Source organism: Salvia hispanica, chromosome 3 (assembly GCF_029641045.1).
Source record: "Salvia hispanica isolate PSC_SH4W2 chromosome 3, Shi_PSC_v1, whole genome shotgun sequence".
NCBI classification, from domain to species: domain Eukaryota; kingdom Viridiplantae; phylum Streptophyta; class Magnoliopsida; order Lamiales; family Lamiaceae; genus Salvia; species Salvia hispanica.
The window spans coordinates 7,875,088-7,899,294 of record NC_142694.1 but is presented as its reverse complement, the minus strand read 5'-3'; the positions used below and the strand labels follow the sequence as shown (position 1 = coordinate 7,899,294).

The 24,207-nt window shown below is 33.0% G+C and overlaps 4 protein-coding genes and 1 long non-coding RNA gene across 6 annotated transcripts; 1 reads left to right on the top strand and 4 right to left on the bottom strand.

Annotated features, from left to right (window-relative positions):
* Positions 1–6,552: 6,552 nt before the first annotated feature.
* On the bottom strand, positions 6,553–7,689 carry LOC125209146 (chlorophyll a-b binding protein 6, chloroplastic-like). The gene is made up of 4 exons (XM_048108755.2): positions 7,474–7,689; positions 7,283–7,385; positions 6,927–7,215; positions 6,553–6,832 (listed from the first exon to the last, which is right to left on the bottom strand). Exons 1-4 carry the CDS (start codon positions 7,656–7,658, stop codon positions 6,687–6,689), a joined length of 723 nt encoding a protein of 240 aa, XP_047964712.2. The 5' UTR covers positions 7,659–7,689; the 3' UTR covers positions 6,553–6,686.
* Positions 7,690–8,540: 851 nt separating this feature from the next.
* On the top strand, positions 8,541–10,548 carry LOC125212832 (uncharacterized). Its single transcript, XR_007174780.2, has 3 exons — positions 8,541–8,802; positions 8,897–8,960; positions 10,268–10,548. It is a non-coding gene; the product is annotated as an uncharacterized LOC125212832 (long non-coding RNA).
* On the bottom strand, positions 10,491–13,599 carry LOC148930051 (MLO-like protein 6). Of its 2 annotated transcripts, XM_048113097.2 has the most exons (14): positions 13,077–13,594; positions 12,945–13,002; positions 12,703–12,860; positions 12,516–12,632; positions 12,335–12,395; positions 12,158–12,246; positions 11,991–12,065; positions 11,823–11,917; positions 11,707–11,756; positions 11,564–11,604; positions 11,326–11,499; positions 11,212–11,247; positions 11,061–11,128; positions 10,491–10,995 (listed from the first exon to the last, which is right to left on the bottom strand). In XM_048113097.2, the coding sequence occupies exons 1-14, from the start codon at positions 13,200–13,202 to the stop codon at positions 10,557–10,559; spliced, it is 1,587 nt and encodes a 528-aa protein (XP_047969054.1). In that variant the 5' UTR covers positions 13,203–13,594; the 3' UTR covers positions 10,491–10,556. The 2 variants fall into 2 exon arrangements, with proteins under 2 accessions (XP_047969054.1, XP_088925351.1); XM_089069225.1 differs by having other exon boundaries at positions 12,703–13,002; positions 13,077–13,599.
* A 290-nt stretch (positions 13,600–13,889) lies between these two features.
* Positions 13,890–17,089, bottom strand: LOC125212829 (MLO-like protein 6). The gene is made up of 14 exons (XM_048113096.2): positions 16,766–17,089; positions 16,630–16,687; positions 16,398–16,546; positions 16,195–16,311; positions 16,060–16,120; positions 15,875–15,963; positions 15,731–15,805; positions 15,544–15,638; positions 15,396–15,445; positions 15,207–15,247; positions 14,935–15,108; positions 14,778–14,813; positions 14,590–14,657; positions 13,890–14,487 (listed from the first exon to the last, which is right to left on the bottom strand). The coding sequence occupies exons 1-14, from the start codon at positions 16,898–16,900 to the stop codon at positions 14,007–14,009; spliced, it is 1,629 nt and encodes a 542-aa protein (XP_047969053.1). The 5' UTR covers positions 16,901–17,089; the 3' UTR covers positions 13,890–14,006.
* Positions 17,090–19,579: 2,490 nt separating this feature from the next.
* On the bottom strand, positions 19,580–23,378 carry LOC125212831 (MLO-like protein 6). The gene is made up of 15 exons (XM_048113099.2): positions 23,169–23,378; positions 22,971–23,028; positions 22,735–22,883; positions 22,504–22,620; positions 22,272–22,332; positions 21,556–21,644; positions 21,372–21,446; positions 21,168–21,262; positions 21,014–21,063; positions 20,864–20,904; positions 20,613–20,786; positions 20,497–20,532; positions 20,346–20,413; positions 20,201–20,261; positions 19,580–20,065 (listed from the first exon to the last, which is right to left on the bottom strand). The coding sequence occupies exons 1-15, from the start codon at positions 23,289–23,291 to the stop codon at positions 19,688–19,690; spliced, it is 1,575 nt and encodes a 524-aa protein (XP_047969056.1). The 5' UTR covers positions 23,292–23,378; the 3' UTR covers positions 19,580–19,687.
* Between the last annotated feature and the right edge of the window lie 829 nt (positions 23,379–24,207).

Here is a 24,207-nt window from a genome sequence, read left to right as displayed (position 1 = left end):
ATTTTTTTGTCTATTTTTCTTTTCTTTTAATAATTTTATACCCCCTCCCGTTCCTTGTTAATAGAGGCATTTCTTTTCTGCACGAAGTTTAAGAATAGTGTGTTATATGGATGGTGGAAAAAGTAAGAGAAAAATAAAGTAAGAGAGATGAAGAGAAAAGTAAAAGTGAGAATGATTTTTTGCTAAAAGTAGAAATGACTCAATTAACTTAGAACTTTCCCAAATAAAAAAAAATGACTCCATTAACATGAAACGGAGGGAGTACTAAAATTTTGTTTCAACTATTAAGATTTTCTTTTGTTGGACTGAAATAGTAGTAACAAAACTAATGAAGGAATATTTACCATTTTTTCGGGAATGTGTTGTGAATAAAGCAGCACGACAACTTAAAAGTTATGGGTTGAAGACATGCTTAAGATGATTTGACAACATGATGGAAAATCTTGTCATTTGCTTAGTTATGAAAAGTTACTACATATACTGAGAAACTTTAAATGTAAAAAAGATTTAATTTCCGACTCAATAAAAATACTAAGGTTTTGGTGGCCATTGGCTAGGTCTACCTTCTAAAGTTAATTAATATTTAATGTGAAAATAAAACTGACTAGTTAATTCATGATTGGTACCAATATATGACCACTAAAAAAATCATTAAGGACATTTTTAATACAATTAAGAACGGTATTTATGTTTTTATAAGTTTTGTGGGTCCAAAATTAAATACACTTTTATAACGAGTATCTTATACTTTTAGTTTGATGTGATTCTTAATAGTGGAAAATTAAACTATTCAAGGCTGGGAAGTTAAACTATAGTGTATTACAAGGGGAAAGATATCAAAATCGATGATGCCAGGAATAAAAAAAATGGAATTTAGAGTAACTATTACTAGAAATATGTAGGCCTAAAAAAAATTCTATTAGAAATATTTCCTCTGCCATGAAAAAATGTTCCATGTTTTTATATTGGTATGTCCACAAAAATTAGTCTCTTTTCCGTTTAAAGAATTTTTTACTAACTTATATCTTTAACTATTTTATTTTATCCACTTTTTATCATTCTTTTTTTTTACTTTACCAATTATGTTGTATTAAAACTCGTGTACCAATAAAACTGATTTTTATAGACGGATAAATTTATAAACGGAGACTTGGCATGTCCAGTACCTTAGACCGATAGCTTTAGCTAGGCTTGAATCCACAAACTCGACATGTTTGTTTGATCAACTATACATATAATATTGCCTACCTTGTTGGACTTAATTTACATAAATTCAAAAGTATATGACCAAACAAAAGAAGCCATCTTAAGTTAGTCTGCTAAAATATAGAGTTCATTCGATATATAAACCTCAAACTATTTGATACTAGCATTATAAAACAATCAAACTCGATTAAATTTAAATCACACATGAAAATAAAAGAAAACAATTTGAAAAACATGGGGTTGTGGGCAATGATAATGTCCAGATAGAGTAAAAACAGCACTGTAATAATGTACTTACTAGTTTTGCACATAAGGCTAGCAGAAAAGTTAAAATTCTCCAGGGGATATATTGATGAATGCTACATGACATATGAGAAACTATTACAAAGAAAAGACAGGCAATTCATTTTAATTATGTTATTACATTCACAATAAAGTGAGGAAACAACACTTCTGTCCTACTCTGATGCACCCCATTACGATGCACTATATTTTTCACCTAAAAACAACTATTTGCTCACATGGAAACCATCTTACTTTTCTGCATTCCCTAATTATACACATCATGCATATCTACCTTTAATTAATTTATTTTTAATAGATATTGTAAAAAAAATCTTTAATTAATTTATTTTCTGAGCTTAATTAACGCTGGAAATATGAGTTAATTAACACCGTTTTTTTATACTAGCGCTAGCTAGCATTAGGTACTCGTTCAAATCTCTCTCATATTTAATTCTAGTTATATTTGGAGAAATCTTACATATTAGGTCAGTTAGTTTGATGGGACACAATTCTCACTGTCTTCATCTAAAACATGATACATGTAATTCCAAAAGAATCCAGTGCATTTCATGATCTGGAATGAAAGAACTTCTTGTTTTAGAATTAGGTCAAATAAAACACAAAATTTGGGGATTATGATTTGAGGGCATATATTTTCAAGTATTAAACTCCTATATATTTATACGTCAAACTCTAGTCCCTATTCATAGTTGCATTCCAATTAATGGGAAAATAACAAAGGAATGGAGTTAAGAAGTTAATTTTAACTTGTACATTGTCTATAACGAAATTAATTTATCCACTTTCTTTAACAATTTTAAAATCTGCACCAAATCAAAGTAGGGAATTTAATCCCGGACGAGGGGAGTACTATTAAGATTCTAGTTCTTATGGTACTAACTAGGGTATTCAGATGTGAATTTATAAGATCTCAACTTAATATCAATATCTCATATCAAACCAAGAAAATGAGAAATTTTTTAGAAATGAACACATCAAATGATTTCAATTAATTACTAGTACATTATAACATCAACTTCCCCTCTGGGAGACCTCTTACTTAAAAATAAAAGGTAAAAATGGCACAAAAGTGGAAAATGGTAGCCAAAAATGGCAGAAAGGAAAAGAGAGTGGGAATCCTTCCTGTCAAGCGTGAGAGAAAGAGAGGGAATTTCACACACATATATTATATATATGGAGACAGCTATCTGATCATAATATATGGAGTATTGGTTATAATTAATAGGCACGTATTGGTAATTCAAGAATTATAATATAATAATGAATAAAATAATAAACTTAAATTAGTGCATTATTTCAATTAAATAGTAGTCGTAGTATATAACATCCTCTTCACATTCTTATGAATTTATAGAGAGAATACTTTATATACGGTCACAATATATTAATGTTCTACTATTATATTAGACTTGATTATATATATAGGAGGAGTATAGGAGTTTGTGGGAATTATGGGAGAGTGAGTTTTAATTTAATTTGATGCTTGTTTGACGCCTTTAAGCTTGAATTGCTTCTATGCACCTCGAAACATGAAAATGCTTTCACGCACGAAGATGACAAACATGTATGATCATCATCCATCACATTTTGCTGCAACTATGCTGACATATTTATATATATTTATATGCTCTCTCTCTCTCTTGATGTATATTTATATGTATATTATATCGATGCGTAACTATTTGAAATATAATCATTAGATGGTATACGCCTCGAATTTATAATCATTAGATGAAGCATGAGAATATATATATGGAGAAATTGAGTGAGCATGCTTTGATTATGTTGGTTTGTCTCAATTCGGTATTATTGATAGTGTATTTAATTAGTGGCTCTCATAGTCAGGTTTTCTTTTGTCCTGGAGTGGATCAAGTAATCAAATAGTGGAGTAGTATTTGTTTTGTTGAGAAAGAAACCCTAAATTTTTCATTAATTATATGTTGTAAGATCATGCTTTCTTTAATGTTATGTTTAATGGTACTATATACTCCCTCTGTCCCATTAAAAATGCAACGTTTTCCTTTTTCGGTTGTCCCATTAAAAATGAAACGTTTCCTTAAATGGAAACAACTCTATCTCTACTTTTTCATCTCTCTTACTTTACTCTCTCTTCATTAACTCACAAAACAACACTACATAAAATCCTGTGCCGATTCTCAAATATTGCATTTTAAGTGGGACGGAGGGAGTATTATATTACTATTGATACGCGTGTGTATAGTTATAACCTTATTTAATTTAAATTTGAGTGAAGAAATTAAGTGGAGAAGTTAAATAAATATCTTGAAAAAATAAAATACTTTTGGGTTCACAGGGGAGTGATCAATTGCTAATTCATCATTTAATTGCTGACTACAACTAATTTAAGGCTATAGGATTTTAGAAAACGTGTGGTCTACAATTTGTCATGTGTAATTTTCGTTTTTATTAATAAAATAAAAAAAGATAAAAAAAACGCCAAATTAGGGTTTTAGATGAAAATGTCAATATAGTGTTTCGGAAATATCAACACAATGCTTTGAGAATGTCAACACGATGCTTTAAGAATGTTAACCCATTGCTTTTATTGACATTCTACATGTATTATATTGACATATTTTATATAGTATGTTGACATTTCTGCTTTACGAAAAAATTGAAAAAATTTCGATTTTTTTTTCAAATTTTGACGTCGAAACATATGCATATATGATATCGTTGGAATCCTTATAAAATTATCTTTAATTTGATATATGTTATATGAATTTAAAGTTTTGGAATTTCTTTTAAAAGTTAGTTATAACTAAACATGTAGTTAATTGACATTAATACCTCTATTGATATTTTATGAAATTAATCATATGGCTTTATTGACGTTTTTTGTTGATCGTATTGATATTTCTTGGTTGATGATCTAGACCCTTAATTTGAATATCTAATGACTATTATTTAGTTGTAGTTAGCAATTAGGTATTGAGTTAACAATATAACACTCCCCTGGATTCACAAGTGTGATGTATACATATGCAAAGTGGTGTGTGTATATGCTATGATAATAAATTATTGGTACAAAATGCTATTTACTAGTATAATTTAATAATGTATAGGTAGGTTTTATATAATCTTTGTGTAACTTATAAGTTCTACTCCTTTTCATTGTCTGAAAGTCTAGCAAGTAACTCGGAAAAGAGCAATCTCATTGATGACATATAAAGATCCAAGGGCATGTTTATGTTTTTTAAGGCCATTCAGAGTGTCGAAAATTTAGTAAAGTGCTCGATTCCCAAAATAATTGACATTAAGTTTGAAGCAATAAGATGAAGGACCTTTTATTTCGACAACACTTATATAGTGTAGTAATAATTTATTAACTATCTTGCCACGTAGAATAATATTTGTGCTATGTATATGTATATGGATTATAATAAGAAAAAAATAAACAACAACTAATTATTTCATGACTAAAATAAACAACACATTTTATTCGATGTTAATTAACCGCATAAGGTTATTATAGCTTTTGATCATGAGCTGTTATAGTACTTAGGTCTACAATTTAACTTATAATGATATATATTTAATTTTTATTATTTTATAAATTTAATATTATAATAATTTTGGTTCAATATTGTATACTACTAGTATAGATTTTTGAATTTTTGGGATTAGCTCATTAATATTAAAAGATTTGGGATTAGCTCATTAATAGATGATCATATGGAAGAGGGTATATATAATCCTTAGTGGCCCAATAGATAAATTCTGAGTTTGTTTGGTGGGCTCATCATTTTCCTATTTAAGCATATTCAGCCCATTCTGAATTGTAGGCCTAAACAACCACCAAAAATTTAGAAATATACTGTACATATTTTTTTCTCCCCAATTTAGTTTGGTACACTCGTCATTACCCGATAAAACGGTAATAACACAAATAAATAAATAAATAAAATTGAATAAAGAAAAATCGATGCGTTATTAGCACATAATACTCCAGAGTTTTAGGGCTCTAAATGTATGGATGATATTTTCATTTCGTTTTTTCTTTTTCTTTTCAAATTTTAGATTCAAAATGACATCATTCAATCATTGACTTGATCAATTTATCTGAACCTTTTAGCGAGTAGCGACAATATGATCCTCAACCTTTCCAATTTGTAATCTATCAACTTTTGGTATTTTAAAAATTAAAAAGAGTCAAATGCTAATATCATCGTATAAGAACAAAATACTCCATAAATCACCATTCGACACGTCAAGTTATGACTAATCATTTGAGTGAATTTTGTTATGATAAATTGACATGTCAAGTTGAAAAGATTGCTATATAGTAGTGGTAGTAGTAATTGACAATTTATAAGGTTTGGAATTTTATTACGTAGGATGAAATAGTTGCTAACTCTGCTAACTCATCAATGCAGTGTATTAAAAATGTCAACACAGTGATATTAAAATGTCAACACATTATATTGAAGTTCAACAAAATCATGTGTTGAGATTTTAATGTCATTGTGTTGACTGTTGACATTTTTAACACATTGCATTTTTAATACATTGCATTGATAAGTTAGCAAGTTAGCAACTTAAGAAAGTTAGCAATTGATCACACCCATGTTGTATATATTAAAGATGGAGATAAAATTGACAAATTCCAAAAGTTGAAATACTCCATTGACTCAGTTTGCTATAGATTTGATCATGAATCCATTGACATGACACTTCAACTTTAATTTTACCATGTCAATTTTGATTTGATCAGAATTGTTAAACATGAGAATTAACTACAATTTGAAGTACATGTTTTTTTCATTTACATTCGAATTTCTGGCTAACAGCCAGAAAAACAAACTAGATTTTGTCCTAAACATTCAAATTGCAAATTTTTTGGGTAGAGATGGTGAATCCAACAATAACAAATACTTTCAATTTATTTACTTTTACAAAACTTCAATTCTGAAATCATACAAAAAAACCCAGTTAATTAAGATACCATATCTGATAAATTTGAAAATAGAAAAGCATGCTGGTTTAGCATCATGACTAACACAACAAATGATGGTGAAGTTGAGAAGAATGGCATTGTCTTTTCATTGAACTCTTCAAATTTATACACAAATTAATCAGCAACCAACCACTACACAATATCCATCCACGCCACAAAACAGAAAATTGCAGAATTGGTGTGTTTGAGAGTAGATTTAGGAGATGGGGGGAATGAGGACTTCGCCAATGTTGTTGTGCCACGGGTCAGCCAAATGCGACGCCAAATTCTCCAACGGCCCTGTTCCCGGGTATGCTGATTGCTGAACGCAGAATCCCACAAACGCCAACAGCGCTAGACGACCTTCAACCACATCATCAATCAGAATTCAGACTCATCTTCATGTATAGATAGACAGATAGATAAACAGAGAGATGTTAATGTTATATACTCGTACCATTCTTGATCTCCTTGACCTTGAGCTCTTGCAACTTCTTAGGGTCCTTGGAGTAGCCGAGTGGGTCGAATGCCCCACCTGGGTACTTCTTCTTCTCCGGGTCCTTCTCCATGCTCCTTTGGTGCTCTACAAAGGCTATGGCCAAGAACTCGATCGCTAAGATTGTGGGAAGGGTGCCCCATGGGACCGGGTTGCCCAAATACGTGGCCTGTCCACCTGGGAGCGCCGCCCATTCTTGTGCCTTGACCCAGTTGCCCAACCCCAGAGCCTCCGGGACCAGGATTCCGGGCTGTGTATAAACTTGTATTATAAGGGAAGATAAATAAACAACACAGATGATCTAAATATCAACATACCACGGCTAGCATAGCCCATCTGCAGTGGATGAGCTCCGACTCCTTATATCTCTCGAGGTTTTCCGGGACTTCCCCTAGCCGAAGCGGGTCGAATCCAAAATCTCTGCACCCCAACAATTATATTACTTATATTAGATTGAATAACATGCATGTGTAACAAGTTAGAAATAATTCAAACTGAGAGTGATTACCCGGGAGCGGAGCCATCGAGGTAGGGTGGGCGGGGCTCGCCCGGCATCCACTCAGCGGACATGGTGAACCTGGAGGTGGTGGCATTGGTGCCAAACGACACGGAGGCTGCGAATTTCGACTTGGAGGAGGAGAGGACGGAGGGGCAGACGGCTGCGGCTGCAACGCCGTAGCTCATCACGGCCATTGTTGAGTGAGCAATGAAGAAAATTGTTGGAGGGAAGCACTAAGTAATATGGGAATGGAGGAGGATATAGGCAAATCCAAATGGTGATTGCTATTGGCTACAGGGTTCTGCTATCTGTCAGGCTATTGGTCCACGTCTACTAACCAATCAGATGTTGATGTGGATATTGTGAAGCTGTTTCCATGGTGGAGCTTCAATGTCAAGTCTCAAAAAATCACACAATATCTTAAATGGATTATTATTCTCTTTTTGTGAAAATTCATGAATTTTTATAACTTACTTCGGCTATCCTTAATCTACCTAAACATTTATATAAATCATCAGATAAAATATTAAGAACAACTAGTTCCTATAATGGTCACAAAAGTTTTTGATTTATCTAAATCAAAATTTAATTAAGGCATATATATAGATATTGGTTAAATCAGTCAAATTCTCATCCGATTTCAAAGTAAGAAGAGTTGAGACCCCAGAAATCTGAATAAGTACTAGCAATAGCATTGCTAGAAAGCTAATTAATGGGAATTACCGGTCACAACAACGGAATGATTGAGTCAAGATTTTCTTACTATTGCGACAAAATGAATGATTCTCGAAATCCAACTTATTCAATTTGCAGCAACGTTTTCACGGAATAAAAAACTTTATTCCCCATAACTACGTCGCAAATGGTTTAACAGTATCCTATAATTGCATTGTATGTTTCATCTCTTTGGGGAATTCTATCAAACAGGTAACGTGCCAACTTAAATGCAGAACGTATTGGATTGAGAAGATTGAGATTTTCCTATTGCATTTCTGTATGCACTATTCAGCCATTCGATTTGGATATCGATTAGTGTAGGCGCCTCAAATTGATTTACGTACTTATATCCCTTTAAAATTAGGAATTTAACAAACAGTACAAATTCACATCGACCATAAGAATATAAAATAGAGCGGGGCTCAACGCCAATTGCCCAATTCTCCTTCCTTCTATGGTCCGTTTCAGAATCAGGAAGTGTACAAATACTAAAAACATTCAACATTTAGATAACTACTAATTCACAGCAAAACAAATACTACCTAAAATCTCTGATCAACAGACCTACCCAAAAAAATCTCTCATCGAACCAGTTTTGGAACCCAAACACAGCTCTCAGGTGTACGCAATCATTTCCTTTTTTTCAGTATATACATATATATGCACGACATCAAATTTATCATACTCTTATTCAAAAAGATTGATTTTTTTGTAGGGGGGAATGAAGCTGAACGCAGGAATCACGAAGCTGTGCAAGGTGCTGGCAGTGGTATTAATAGGTATAGGCAGCCACATTGTTGTGCATATTACCAGTGCTGCTGTTTCTTATCGTGCTCTCATTCCTGCCAACTACTCTAAATTAATTTCTTACACATTTGCTGATTTCATTTTTTGGGCTGTATATATATGGTTGTGTGGTGGTTTTCTTGAATTTCTTTGTGCTGTTGTGGTGCGGTTTGCTTTATTTTATATGACTTTGAATGTAGCTGCTTCTGCACTCAAACAAGCATGGAACTTCTGCTTGTATCTGTCATTAGGCCAAATCGGATATGTGATATGGATATCATAAGGTCTGATAGTGTAGAAATGGGCCAATCACCACCCCCTTAGGGTTATCCAATCAAGCATATATAGAAAAGACAAGATCACTACCTAGTTGAGGTAGGGGTCTTCATTGCTCGAACCAATATGGGGGCCGAGGGAATTCTTGATGTTCATCAGTTTGTGTTTTTCTTCTATTTCCTTGTACAACTATACGGGGGAGGGAACATATATACATTTCTCCCGAAAGTGCGCATTTTATCATGGTCTTCCTTTCATGATATTGTGGAAGAAGGCGGGAGCCCTCTCAAATGACAAAGAACTATAGTTTTGTAGAAACCACGTTTCCTAGTCCAGGATGATGGATTGTGCATTCTTTGCCTTGTTTTCACAATAGGTGAGTGTGATATGAAGTAAAGGCAGGAAGAGGATATATATGAATAGAAACTGGATTGGGATATAACTTAACTCGAAATACAGAAACAAATGAAAAGATACAATCCTCCTAAGAGGCCAATAATCCTCTCACCGAGGCCTACGGTATACACCAATAACAATTGCTCTCTTCTGGATACCTTTCTCAATAACCTCCATAGTTTATATAGGAGTTTACATTATAATAATCCCACGAAACTTGCACCTAATTGATCCCAATCAATTCCCAATTGATTCAAATCACATCTTATTTATTCAAATTAAATCTAATTTATTCAAATCCCTCCAATTCCTACTTACTTAAAATAGTGCATAATCATAACATTTCATAGTCAACTCTTGGGCTGATTTTATTCCAATTTATTTCCTGCAATTATTCCATGAATGGGGACTGATATCAGAGTGAGTTACACTTGATTTGGTAGCTCACTAGCCTAATGCCGTGGTGTAGGCTTCCATGACTATATTAGAACACCTTCATTTAGGTCAATGAATGATTAGAGAAGGTGACATGTTAAACTTGTTGCAGCAGATTATATAGCGCCTGCAGAGATTCGTTTGTAGGTGTTTACATGTTCTGATTCTGATGCTATTCCTGTCAAATTGGTAGGGAACGTGGCGCTTGAAGAAAGGTTGTTGGCTGCTGAGAGACTGAAGGCAGAACAAAAGGGAGTTAGGAAATGTGTAGGAACTCAGGTAATCCATATGAACACACACTCATTTCCCGTATCTCGTTCTTGTTTAGCATTTATTGATTATGATCCTCAATTTTTTGCATTTTATCAATTCATTAATACTAGGATCTTTTCTTCTGTGGAATGTGGATCCTGTCATTAAGTTGAAATACTTTGAATATAGAAGGTAATTACTCATAGTGGAGTTTTACAATAAGGTATTTGTCAGCAAGAATCCTTTGTTCGAAAAGAGAATTCACTTGAACTAGTGTCAACTTCTCTAGGAGTAGGGTTTTCCACATCCCCTACTATCTCAGACAACCCATCTATTTTGTTCAAATCTTGAATGTTGTAGTGGCGGCTGGGGGAGGCTGATGCCCTCTCACCTCCCCGCCCTTCGCTGTCCAAGCCTGATGACCTCTTCCGGCTATGCCGCAGATAGGCTGGTGACATGCGCATTGGCGAGGTGGGCCTGCTGGAGAATGTGGTGGCAATGGCTGACGGCCGCCCTTCATTCACGTGCTTGTTGGCTGTTGCCTGCCAGCTGCGCAGAGCCAATACCACGTCATCACTAAAAATGACTGGCTTCATGTTTGATCCCATCTGAGTAACCAAGGCGTAGAGAGGGAGTGTCACATAACTGCAGAGCACCTGTATCACAACACTGCCAAAAACAACCACTTAACAAAATGCTTCTTTTTTCACCCATGAAATGAAAGAAACATATACCCCATCACGATTCGTATGATCATATCTTCAAGATGCTCATGGTAGCAAGATGGATATCCAAATTTAAGCTGAAAATAACAAAATATATAAATATGAACACAAACCATATTGGTTGAAATTAAATTAATGTTGGAGGTAAAGATGATCATACCCAACTCCAAGCAAAGAAAGCAAGCTGAAAAGCATTCTGCAAATAAAGAAATGATAAGGCTAGGTTGCATTACTCTGTTTTATCATGATGAAGAAATGAAGAAGACAAGTGTACCTCAAACAGAGCAAAGTGAATGAGGAAGAGGATGAAGCTGGGACGACGAAACCAGAAAAGATCGTCGTTGGGGTGGACTAGAGGACTGCCCCTCACCACATCTCCTTTGTCCAGAACCCTCGTTCCCATTTTTGTGATGATCACTTGCAATTTTGCTCCGACTAAAAGTACTATCTGAGAATGATTCTTCATGTTAGAGATGAGGTGTTTTAGGTTGGAAAAGAAGGTTTCTACTCACAATCAGAGGGATGAATGGCAGCCAAAAATCAGAGTACCAGCCTGTTTCCGGATGCATGAATAGCTTGATCAATTAGTGTTCAAGACGGATGAAATCCTCAGCTGATGGAAAGTTGTGAGTGAAAAGGGATGAGAGAAACTCACCATTGGTGTTGGTCAGGAGGAATAAAACAGCACAGAACCACAATGCAGGGCTGCATATCAACAATCAGTCTCACTTGCTACAAAAAGAAGGAAGACAAAGAATCATTATTATTTACCTGATTCCAACAATGACTTTGAAATCTTCTTCTAGTGCTTTGTTTATATATACTTGGAAATCGAATGTTGCCCCGATTTGAGGTGGTAAATGTTCCTGTATATCAGAAAAGGAATCAGTTTGTAGATTTTAAAAAACCATGTAAAAATATTTAGGTGCAATTACTAACTGATACAAAGCCATGTCTAAGTGTTAAGTAATCCACTTTTGCTACTGATGGGAAGAATTGCCTGAAGAAACACACCTGCATCATGTGCACACATTATACAAAATACATGGTGGTTACAACTATAATTAATAAAGAAGAAGAAGAATAGTAATGATAAAAAAAGTTACAATCCATAGAAGAAGAGATGAGCGGCTCCAAAATTGCAAATGTCTGCGTCCAAATGAAGTCTCCCTCGCAAATCTGAATCTCTCTGGATCTACTTACACCATATATATGTAGTTGAATAAATAATTAAATGCTGATAAAAAAGGAGTACTATTAATGTGGAATTACAGCATACTGACCGTGATAAAATTTATATTCATTTGTCTGTGTTTCATCCTCCCATGCTTTCCATTTCCCCATCTGCTTCAACAATTAATAATTCTATGAGTTTGTGTAAATAGACAAGTCAACTACTCATTCACTATTAATATACTAACCTAACCAATGTATAATTATTAATTAATAGTAATTGATAGTTACCTTTAGTTTTCCCAAGATGTAAGTGACAACACAATAGACTACATGAAAAAGTGCCAATACAAAGATGAAGATATGGAGCTGGTGAATTCCGTATGCTGAAACAAGTTGCACCTTGCCCTGCAAAACTTGTACATGTATCTTTTCTCTTGCATATCCACACAAATGGAGTAATTAACAATTTCGATACCTTTTCAAGACATGGATCATGATATTTCTTTTTACTATATACATCCTCCTTACAAGGGTGCCAAGAATCTCCAACTTTTTTCGGAACGCAAATATCTGAAAGAGCAGTCTCCTGCGTCATCGTCAGCAGCAACGATATGAACCCTAACAGCATAAGCTCTGCTCTTCCAACAAAAAAACAAACTTTATGAAAAAAAAAGATATACTTTCTCGATGAAACAAATATTATTGATACACATTTACCGGCTTTAATCTTCCCTAGAGCTTCATGTAACGCTACCTTCCTCTTTTTCTTCAACCACTGCATATTCAATCAAATTGAGGATTAGAATATTTCTAAATAGTGGACTATGGCTAATAAAATTGGTACGCTACCAATTCGGCATGATGGAGGATTTTTTCGATAACGATGGAGATAGCAACGATCACGAAGAAGAAGGCGGCCACCGCCCATGTTGGCGTTGCCGCCAACGTCTTCTCCTTAGGCAACTCACCAGCCATTTATGGATATGAGAAGTTCAGTATATTTATGGATTCAATAAATAAAGTGATATTTTAGAGTAATCACATGACTTTTGTTTGCTGTAATATTAATATGCATGGTTGTGGAACTACTTAATTCAGTTTATATATGGTTAGGTCGTCACTTAGGTGGCTTGTTAGCTGAGAAATATAAGAAATCTTCGTTGTTGTATTTCAATTTATAGACCTCAATCAGTAAAGGTTTCATTTTTTTTACAAAACTTAAAACTTAAAACGTTGAAATTGAAGAGATAAAGAAAAAACAAGGGTCAGTAGTTACTTTTGATGGGTGTTCTTTTTTCTACGTACTAATCTAACTCTACTTTTCAATATATTTCTAAATATGCCAATGTTTTCTCTATATATATTAATATCTCATCAATTATAAGAATAGTTTATTATCAATAAGACAAGAATGGCGTAGTATGATAATTATATATATTAATATACACAATCATAAAAATAAGAAACTTTGTAGAGTTGACTATAAGTAGCCTCAATAAAATAATTTTTTATTGATTAGTTGGTAGAGTAACAAAGCTATCATGTTACTGGTCCAATAATACTTTGACGTGTTGATTGCATGAAAGATCATTGAAATATCGTCGCCTCAAGAAGCTAAGAATTATAAATTTATAATAATAAATAATTTAATGCTTTTGGATATGACTGAGTATCAAGGATTACACTAAAAAGAGTATAGTTTTACATTTCTACAAGAAAGTTGAAAAAAATTGGTTCTTCTAGAAGACTAAAGAATATAAGAAAAAAAACATAACAATTTTACTTTGGAGCAATGGAATTATCATTTTTCCCAAAAGAAAAATGATTTGAGCTAATGTCTTCTTCTTGTTGGCCTATGTAGCCCAACTCTACAGAGGAAGGCTCTCCAACATCTCTCTCTATCTCAATAACTGAAGCTCGGGGTGATCGGTCATTTCTCTCACGATAGTTGTGGTGGGTGGGAGAGGCGTACGATCTCTCCCCGCCACCACGCAGGTCCTCAGTGGACTTTCTGTGGACATTCCGCAAGTAGGCAGGCGACATGCTACCGTGCAACGGAGAGGTAGGCACACCGGTCAATGGGGTGACTTTGACCGTGGGACGCCCTTCTTTTGCCGGTTTCTTGGCGGCCGCCTGCCAGCCACGCAGCCCTGATGCCACGTCGTCCCCGAAAATGACTGGCTTCATGCTTGATCCCATTTGAGTAACTAAGGCATAGAGGGGAAGTGTGACATAACTACACAAAACCTGAATCACAACACTGCCAAAATAAAACAAACACAACATTAGTAAATAGTACTAACATGCTTTTTTGAGGAATCAAGTCAATTTTTTCCGATTTGAAAACATAAGAAACAAATACCCCATCATGATTCGTATGAGCAATTCCTCAAGATTCTCATGGTAGCAAGATGGATATCCAAATTTAAGCTGAAAAAACAAAATCATGAACACAATTTACTTTTTTGTGAATAAATGCTGGAAATTTAATTAGCACAAACATTTTTATTGTTGATCAGTTTGAGACTTTGAGGCAAACTAACAACTTACCCAACTCCAAGCAAAGAGAGCAATCTGAAATGCATTCTGCAAAAGGATAAATCAAGAGACACATAAGTGCACAAAAAAGAGACATAAACATAAGTATATAAAAAAGAGGCCTAAGTAGATGAAATGATAAGGTTTGTTTGTTAGGAAGAAAGAATACCTCAAAAAGAACGAAATGAATGAGGGAGAGGATGAGACGAGGGCGATTAAACCAGAAAAGATCGTCGCTGGGATGAACCACAGGGCTGCCCATCACCACATCTCCTCTCTCAAGAATCCTTGTTCCCATTTTAGTGATGATCACTTGCAACTTTGCTCCTACTAATAGTATGATCTGAGAATTTCATCACTTGTACATGTTAGAGATTAGTTGTATTATCTCAAAATTTTAAATACTAGCAGATGGAATATGATGATAGGATTTTTACTCACAGCTAGGGGGATTAATGGTAGCCAAAAGTGGGAGTACCACCCTGTTTTAAGCAAACATGAACAACTGAATAAGTTTTTAAGTAATTAAATTTTTTATAATACTAGTACAATTTAGAATTATTCGGATTTCATGATCTGTTTCACTAAAATTCACAATATATGTATGTGTGCAAATAAATATTGAGTCACCATTGGTGTTTGTGAGGAGAAGCAGGACAGCACAGAACCATAATGCAGGGCTGCAAAAACATGAATCAGTTATGAATGCTGCAATAATTTAATTATAAATGATGCAATAAAAAAGAAGAGAATAAATTCTTTTATGTTTTTTGCAAACCTTATTCCAACAATGACTTTGAAATCGTCTTCAAGTGCTCTGTTTATGTATATCTGAAAATCGAATGAATCCTGGACTTGAGGGGGTAGATGTTCCTAAATTTCAACAATTTTAGTAATGTTATTGTTGGTGAAACACACTTACTACTTTATTAAGATGTTAGAGCTCATATATGAAAACAACTTACTGTTACAAAGCCATGCCTAAGAGTAAGGTAGTCCACTTTTGCTACTGATGGGAAGAACTGCCTGAAGAAACACACCTGCCCATCAAAACATAAATTAAAATACAAAAAATGCATACATATTTTGCTAGAAAATAAATGTCTTACAATCCATAGAAGAATAGGCGAGCGGCTCCAGAAATGCAAATGTCTACGACCAAACGATGTCTCTCTAGCAAATCTGAATCTATCTGGATCTACAATCAACAAACTCAAAATAAGTATACATATACTCAAGTAGTTATGCTAATTTATTTTCACAATGAAATTAATCTTTGAAAAATTGCACTCACCATTATAGTATTGGTACTCAACTGTCTTTGTTTCATCCTCCCATGCTTTCCACTGCCTCATCTGCAACAAAATAATTTTCGAGAAATTAAAAAACACTGCCACTATTTGTTCACTTAAAACTAAGTGTAAATTACCTTTAGTATTCCAAAGGCGTAAGTGACAATACAGTAGATAACATGAGCAAGTGCCAATACAAAAATGAAGATATGGAGTTGGTGTATCCCATATGCTGAAACCAGTTGTGCCTTGCCCTACAATACTTGTACGTGAGTAACTTACAAAATGGAGTATAAAGTAACAATAATTAAAAGATTGAATATAAATTAGCCAATTATACCTTTGCCAGGCAGGGATCATAGTATGTTTTATTGTATTTTTCATTACAAGGATGCCAAGAACTTGCAACAGTTTTGGGGACACAAATGTCAGAAAGACTTTCTTGTGTCACTGTTAGTAGCAACGATATGAACCCCAGCAGCATAAGCTCTAATTAAAACAAGATAAAAAATAATGTTTAATTAATTAATCATGTATTCAAAGAATCAAGTATTGAAATATTTGATGGTTACCTGCTTTAATCTTCTCTAGAGCTTCACATAAAGCTATCTTTCTCTTTTTCTTTAACCACTGCAATCAAATTAATCTAATAAGTCCATAATAAAATAAAAATATTAAGTTTAGGTGAAGTTGTTGTATTGTACGTACCAGTTCAGTATGATGAAGGAGTTGTTCGATGACGATGGAGATGGCAACCAACACAAAGCAAACAACGGCCACCGCCCATGTCGCTGTCGACTCCAATGACTTCTCCTTGGGCGGCGGCGGCAGTGGCGAAGCCATTTTTTCGGGTACGAGGAAAGGTTGTAGTGGACAACTATATATGTATTGCAACCAGCCAACAATACAAAAATAGAATTTATCTGGCCCTAGGGAATTTCAAAATCTTCGATCATGTATATATAGAGAGAGGAGAAAGATATAAATTTCACTTAGTTGATAAGTGTACATACTCAATTGGTGTGAATTTTCCAACTTACAATTTTGTCAGTTAATGAGTCAGAGATGAAGTATATGAACTTCATAGAAGATGAGATATAGTACTAATAACATGTGTTTGGACTATTGAATATTGAAAATTCAAATTTGTTTTTTGAAATTTCTTGCCATAAACATAAAGCTCAATGTTTATGTTTGGATAAGATAACACGTACAGCTTGGTGATAATTTTTATGTTTAATTAATGCGGAGTAGTGTTTTTATTTCGTTAATCATGGAATATTAATTGATGTGTTATCATGTAGATGCAGTGTACATAAATACATGCTGTCAAAATTTCGGCCGCGAAAGATTTGGGGTTATCGGAATTGCCAAAGAAGGTGAAAGGTGTCATCGTCACCCAACAATCTAAAAACGATGGCAATAATGAATTGACTCAAAATAGCTTGAAAAATGTGATTAAAACATTTATTAAAGTGGAATTCATTAATTTAATCACTAAATTTGTGGTGTCTGTGATTCAAATTTCATAAGTGAAAGTTCTGTTTTTAAATCTCGATGATAAATTTCGTCGAGATTCATTCATCATAAATTTGGACTCACAAAATAAACCATTCCCATTAACCTCAGTCCATTAAAATACCCATGGCTCATTTTTTTTTTTTAATTCTATATGTTCGCATGTCACATATATATGCTACCATATTTAATAAATAAGTCACACGTTCTACTAGTTCATTGAATTATGTTCTATTATAAAATTAATACTAGCTAGGATATACAAAAGAGATCTACTTTTACAAAAATTTTACATATATTCTAAGTCAAAGTAGAGCATATATTATCGAACGAATGAATAATCATTTTGAACATATATTATCGAACGAATGAATAATCATTTCCATTTAGTAGCATAGTTTTATTTATAAATTACGCTACATTAACTCAAACCAACATACTATCATTATTTTTGTACTCCGGTCTTAATTATTTGTACGTAACTAATTAGTAAGTACTTATTAGAATCATGAACTTTCTGTCTTTTTTTTTATATATATTTGCAATTCAAACACAAATTTATAGTAATTATTTGACTACATACTACTATCTTTATCATATCGATCTGTAATCTGTTTACGAGATTGGGGCATGTTATAACTTATACGTACCGATTTCATCACATTTTATCTATTAATAGTCGCGTTGAAATTTACTAAATTATTTGTGTTCCAATTATTTTGACGTGGTTAATAGCGGAGAAAAATCAAATTATACGAAACTATTCAACGTTTTACTTTGATTTCGACAATAAAAGTCCAGTCATCTTGACCGATTTCAGTTTTAAGATTTTTAGATGAATTTCCCTTTAAAAAATTTAAATAAATTATCACTATCTTGAACTTTCGAGTTGGATGGTTTTAAGTTTTAACAGTACATCACAAAATTCGTACTATATGAGATTTGGGCCTTTGGGGGCCCACGAACTTCAAATAAATTTAATTTTTATTATGTCTGTAACATTTGCGATATTTGGTGTTTGATACCCATTGGTGGGAAACAGGAAAACCCCAAATTTCCAAACAGAACCCTCTAATTAAGTTGATTTTAATTTAATTCTATAGTTTTAAGTTGAAAAATCACCGAAACTCGTTTTTATCATCACCACAATTTCCAAATCTTCAAAATTCTGTGGACTGAGTTTTATTTCATCCGGACAATTATGCCCTCCACTAATTTACTTTGAATTATACCACGATAGAATTCTCAACTTCATATTATTCGTACTTCAAAATCATAGCAAGATATCGGTGCCTTGTACAAGTAAACGAGTATTTTGCTCGAGGAAAATTCTTAATGAGGGAAAATTAATTATATTAATGTAAAATATTTTGAAGTTTAGTGTTAAAGATTATTCTCTGCAAGGCAAGTGCACACACATGAGAAACATGCATAAACATATACTTCCTCCATCCAATCTCAAATGATTAACTGCTTTTTAGTACGTGTTTAGGGAAAATGATAATAAACAGTTAAAGTGGAGAGAAAATAAAGTAGATGAGAGAATAATGTAGATACGACTATCTTCTATATTATTTTTTCTCTGGTTTAACTATTTATTATCATCTTCGCAAAACAACGGTCAAAAAGAAATTAATCACTTGAGCTGAGACAGAGGAAGTAGTAAAATTTGTGATTATAGTTGATGCATGATAAACATATACTAGTATAAAATTATGGTCCTAATTAATGCAATTATATTCAAACTAATTAATGAGGTGTTACATTGATCGAGTAATTATAATATTGCACTACAAATCTTCGTGGTTATATGATTAATTAACAATGATACTTCTCAATTTTTCCATAAACTTAAGTTGGATATTGAAATTGTTTGGATGAAATATATATATCACGCGATCGAGATACAAATTTTAATTGGTCCATTTTAAAATCTGTTTAATGCTTAATTATAACATGACATCACAATTGATGTATTCCAAATAAAAGAAATTCGAATGAAACTGAATCAAAATTTAAAACTTTATTAATTAGTAAAGTATCATCAATGAAAAAAAACACATGAAAAAAATGATCACTTATTTACTAATAAAGAAAAACAAAAAAGGAAAATCACGTTTGAGGGTCCTTGTTTCGAAAGGAAAAATCATTGTATGGAGGTCTGCTCCCTACACTAGGAGAAGGGGGATTTTCAACATCCCTCTCAGTCTCTATCTCAACAATTGAAGTTTCTGCATACTTAAAATCATGCCCATCATCCTGATCATGATCATGATCATGTCCCTCCTCATAATTAGACTTGTTGTATCCCTGCAGCAGATACAGAGGCGACGTGCTCCCGTGCAACGGTGAGGCCGGCCGGCTCGAGAAGGGCGTGCTGCTGCCCGATGCCCGCCCCTGCTTCACGTGCTTCTTGGCCGTCTGGTGCCATCCCCGCAGCGCTGTCGCTACGTTGTTGCTGAATATCACCGGCCTCATTTTCGACCCCATCTTCATTGTGATTTATTTCAAGTTAGATTATTTAATTCGAGTTTGGATCAGAAAATTATTTATTAAAGAAAAATTAATTTCACAAAAAAATCAGAAAAGTTCATGTATTTACAGGAAAATAAGCATTTATCGTACCTGATTCACCAAGGCGTAGAGAGGGAGAGTGACGTAGCTGCATAGGAACTGAATTATGGCACTACACAAAAAAAAAAAAAACAAGAATTAGGGTTTGGAAAATAATTAGAATTTAGTAGTAACAGAAAATATTGTTTCTATTTACCCCATTGAGATTCGTATGATTATATCTTCAATATTGTCGTGGTAGCACGACGGATACCCGAATTCGTACTGGAAAAAAAGCATGTTAATTAGTTATATATGTTGAAATGAACTTTGTTAGTACATATCATTTGCAGCAGATCTAGACTTACATAACTCCATGCTAAGAAGGCTATTTGAAAAGCATTCTGCCAATCACAGCAAATAGTAATTAGGTTTTGCTAAATCAATATTTTTCTTTTTTGATTTAGTAGAGGAAAAAAGTTACCAGAAAAAGAACAAAATGGATGAGGAAAAGCAAGAAACGGGGGCGACCAAACCAGAAAAGGTCGTCGCTGGGCTGAACAACTGGGCTGCCTTTGATCACATCTCCTCTATCTAGAACTCTCATTCCCATTTTTGTTATGATCACTTGCAATTTTGCTCCCACCAATAGTATAATCTATATATTCAAAAAAAAATGTTAGATATAAAATTTTCAGGCTTACACGGTGACGAGATTGGAAAGGATTCACTCACGATTAAAGGAATAAACGGTAGCCAGAAGTATGAGTACCACCCTGTTTAAGGAAACATGAACAATTGCATTAGTCTTAGTTAAATAGTTTGGTTTCACAAAAGTATTAGTAGTTTAGTCGTGATGAAGAAATTATTGTTTGTTGGACTCACCATTGGTGTTGGTGAGCAGGAACACAACAGCACAGAACCATATTACTGGGCTGCATTGCAAGAATTAGCTAGTTTTATTAATATCAAATGTTGCAAATAATGGGACTAGGATTTTTTACTTTTGTAGTAATAAAATGAAGAAAGTTAATCAAACCTTATTCCCACAATCACTTTGAAATCTTCTTCTAGTGATCTGTTTATATATTTCTGGAAATTGAATGACGCTTGGCTTTGAGGTGTTAGATGTTCCTGAAATTGTGACATATTTAATTTGTAGGTAATTAATTAATTATATATATTTGCAACTCATATGAGTGCTATTAAAAATTGGAATCTATTGCTGCAATGAATGACTTACTGTTATAAAACCATGTCTAAGTGTGAAGTAATCAACTTTTGCAACGGATCTGACGAATTGCCTGAAGAAACATACCTAAAATACAGATACAGATTATTATATTATAAGTCTCTATCTATTTATTTTAAAAGTTTAATGGAGAAGCAAAATTAATTAATTAAAAGTAAATGAGAAGTGTTATTACAATCCAGAGAAGAAGAGGCCAGCGGCTCCAGAAATTCAAATGTCGACGCCCAAACGATGTCTCCCTCGCAAATCTGAATCTTTCTGGATCTGCAAAACACAATTAGTCAACAAATTATTATTTTTTTTAATAAAAGTAAGAATTCGGTATATCAATCTAAATAAACAAACACACATGTATTTCATTGCTCAATTATTTGACTGCAATGATAATCATTAGATCATCCAGTTTTATTTATTTATTTATTTAATTGGGAATTTAGAAAGAAGCAATGTCATGAGTCTTGACTATTGACCTATTTAGTGGTTGTGATTTCTCCTTATAAAAAAATACTAATAATCAGAGTATATATATGGGTCGCTATTAACAAGTCTCCGATGAAACGTGTCGATTATTAATTATTGAACCAATATTCCATCTTATATGCCGACATCTTATTATAAGTATTTACCAAATTAAAATGTACAACTACAAATCTACAATGTTAGTAATCGTGGCGAAATTGATTTGTAATTATAATTATTGTATTGTTATTTGTTACACGGAAAATATGTCTTTCCTAACTAATAACTATCCATACATAGATCTAGATAAATAAATAAATAATGTGATGTTGTGTTTCACTTAAAAAGTTATACAAGAAAAAAAAATTAGTATGAGTAATTTGATAGGTACGTATGAACAAACGAATTAATAGCAATCAATTTGATACTGACCATTATAGTATTGGTACTCATCTGTCCTGGTCTCATCCTCCCATGATTTCCATTTCCTCATCTAATATAAAGGAAAAAAAATGGATTAATTTACGTTAATATACACATATCATGATTTAATGGATTTTTTGATAGATGCATAAGATGTTTATAATTAATGATTTTGAAGGTAATTATATTGAAATATTTAAGTAGGCCAAATTTATATTACAAAGTTTCAAAAGTAGATTACCTTAAGTTTTCCGAGGCCATAAGTGAGAATACAATAAACTATGTGACAAATTGCCAATACAAAGATGAAGATGTGGAGTTGGTGTATGCCATATGCTGAAACCAGCTGAATTTTTCCCTGAAATTAATGTAAAATGAACCAAACTCATCATAAATAGTGAAACGATAAACAAAGTATTTATAAATAATACCAAAATGTAGGAGATCATTTATATATAAATTAAATAATGACCTTTTTTATACATGGATCATAATATTTGCCACTATCTGTGTACTTGCAAGGATGCCAAGAATGTCCAACTTTTCTTGGAACACAAATATTTGAAAGAGGTTCTTGCAATACTGTCAGCAGCAATGATATGAACCCTAGCAACATAAGCTCTTTTTCACCAAAAAACAAAAGTGTTAGAAAAAGAAACAATCATTTATAAACATTTAAAATAATTTTAATATTGATTTAATTTGCACCTGCTTTAACTTTTTCAAGTGATTCACGTAGAGGTTCCTTTTTTCTTTTCTTTAACCACTGCAACATAAAAGGCACAATACGTTATAAGAGGCATATTAAAGTTAGTGTTTTTTTACATAGTAAATTAAATTATATACTCTAGTAAAGTCGAACTATTTACAAAAATAAAATAAAATGATCTATGAATATTACTATACCGATTCAGTATGATGAATGATTTGTTCAATGAGAATGGAGATAGCAACCAACACAAAGCAAACGACCGCGACCGCCCACGTTGGCGTCGCCTCCAACGTCTTCTCCTTAGGTAACTCGTCCATTTCTTCTCCGATTCAAGTAATAATTAAACAAACAAAAGATTTCTAGCAATATATGTAAGATTTTTGTCTGTGTAGTTTATTCTATTATTGGTTTGTGGTGTATATATATAGGATAAGAGTTACGTTTTTTGCAAGTTGCAAAAGCGTTGAATTTTTCCGCTTTCTGATTTTGTATACGTCAAGAAAAAAATTTAATAGAAAGAGAGTGAAGTCGTTACTGGTGATTAAGAAATGATTAGACTTAGTCATAGTCTTAATTAATTGAGTTTGAACTTTTTTTTAATATAAAATATTCACTGATGTTATTTGTAGCCTAGGTATATTTTGTGTAAGATAAGATTGGTGGCGCGTCATCTACAGATACTATATTGACTTGTTTGTTATAAAAATGGAAGGAAAAGTTCAGAAATTTAAATCAAATAATGACACAAGAATATAATTTTTATTAAAATCATAATTAAATAACTCCTAAAATTTGGGCATAGATAGACCTTTCATATCCACACTATATTAGGGACCACTTCATTTGGAGTCTTGACCAGCGGACCAATTCAGATTTATATTATATTTAATTTTATTAAGTGTTTTACATCTCAAAGTTACCAATTCCATAAAGTTCTAAAATAGAAAATATGCACATTACATGGGATTAATGTGAAAATTAGTAGTACTATTTTTTTATAATTATTGAATTAAACATATAAAGTCAGTTTAATGAAAATGAATTCAATCAAGTGCATTCAAACAAAAAGTAAAATTTACACTTTTATGAAATTCGAATCGTATTGTGTTGCATAATTGCATTCATCCAGCAAAGAAGAATTGCATCCATGATAAATCTTTGAGATTAAATAATGATCAAAATAGATCTTAATTTATTTGAACATGTATATACGTATTTGTAGAACATTCTTTA

Coding starts and splice junctions, on each gene's coding strand:
- LOC125212829 (XM_048113096.2), bottom strand. CDS start 16,900: ATGGCTTCGCCACTGCCGCCGCCGCCCAAGGAGAAGTCATTGGAGTCG. Junction 16,121..16,194: donor ACGCCTTTGGAATACTAAAG/GTAATTTACACT, acceptor ATTTTGTTGCAG/ATGAGGCAGTGGAAAGCATG. Junction 14,814..14,934: donor TTCATTTCGTTCTTTTTGAG/GTATTCTTTCTT, acceptor ATCCTTTTGCAG/AATGCATTTCAGATTGCTCT.
- LOC125209146 (XM_048108755.2), bottom strand. CDS start 7,658: ATGGCCGTGATGAGCTACGGCGTTGCAGCCGCAGCCGTCTGCCCCTCC. Junction 7,216..7,282: donor GATGGGCTATGCTAGCCGTG/GTATGTTGATAT, acceptor GTTTATACACAG/CCCGGAATCCTGGTCCCGGA. Junction 6,833..6,926: donor GGTCAAGGAGATCAAGAATG/GTACGAGTATAT, acceptor ATGTGGTTGAAG/GTCGTCTAGCGCTGTTGGCG.
- LOC148930051 (XM_089069225.1), bottom strand. CDS start 13,202: ATGGCTGGTGAGTTGCCTAAGGAGAAGACGTTGGCGGCAACGCCAACA. Junction 13,003..13,076: donor TCCTCCATCATGCCGAATTG/GTAGCGTACCAA, acceptor TTGAATATGCAG/TGGTTGAAGAAAAAGAGGAA. Junction 11,605..11,706: donor CCTCCTGACCAACACCAATG/GTGAGTTTCTCT, acceptor ATCCGGAAACAG/GCTGGTACTCTGATTTTTGG.
- LOC125212831 (XM_048113099.2), bottom strand. CDS start 23,291: ATGGACGAGTTACCTAAGGAGAAGACGTTGGAGGCGACGCCAACGTGG. Junction 20,533..20,612: donor TCCATTTTGTTCTTTTTCTG/GTAACTTTTTTC, acceptor TGTGATTGGCAG/AATGCTTTTCAAATAGCCTT. Junction 20,414..20,496: donor CCTTCTTAGCATGGAGTTAT/GTAAGTCTAGAT, acceptor CTTTTTTTCCAG/TACGAATTCGGGTATCCGTC.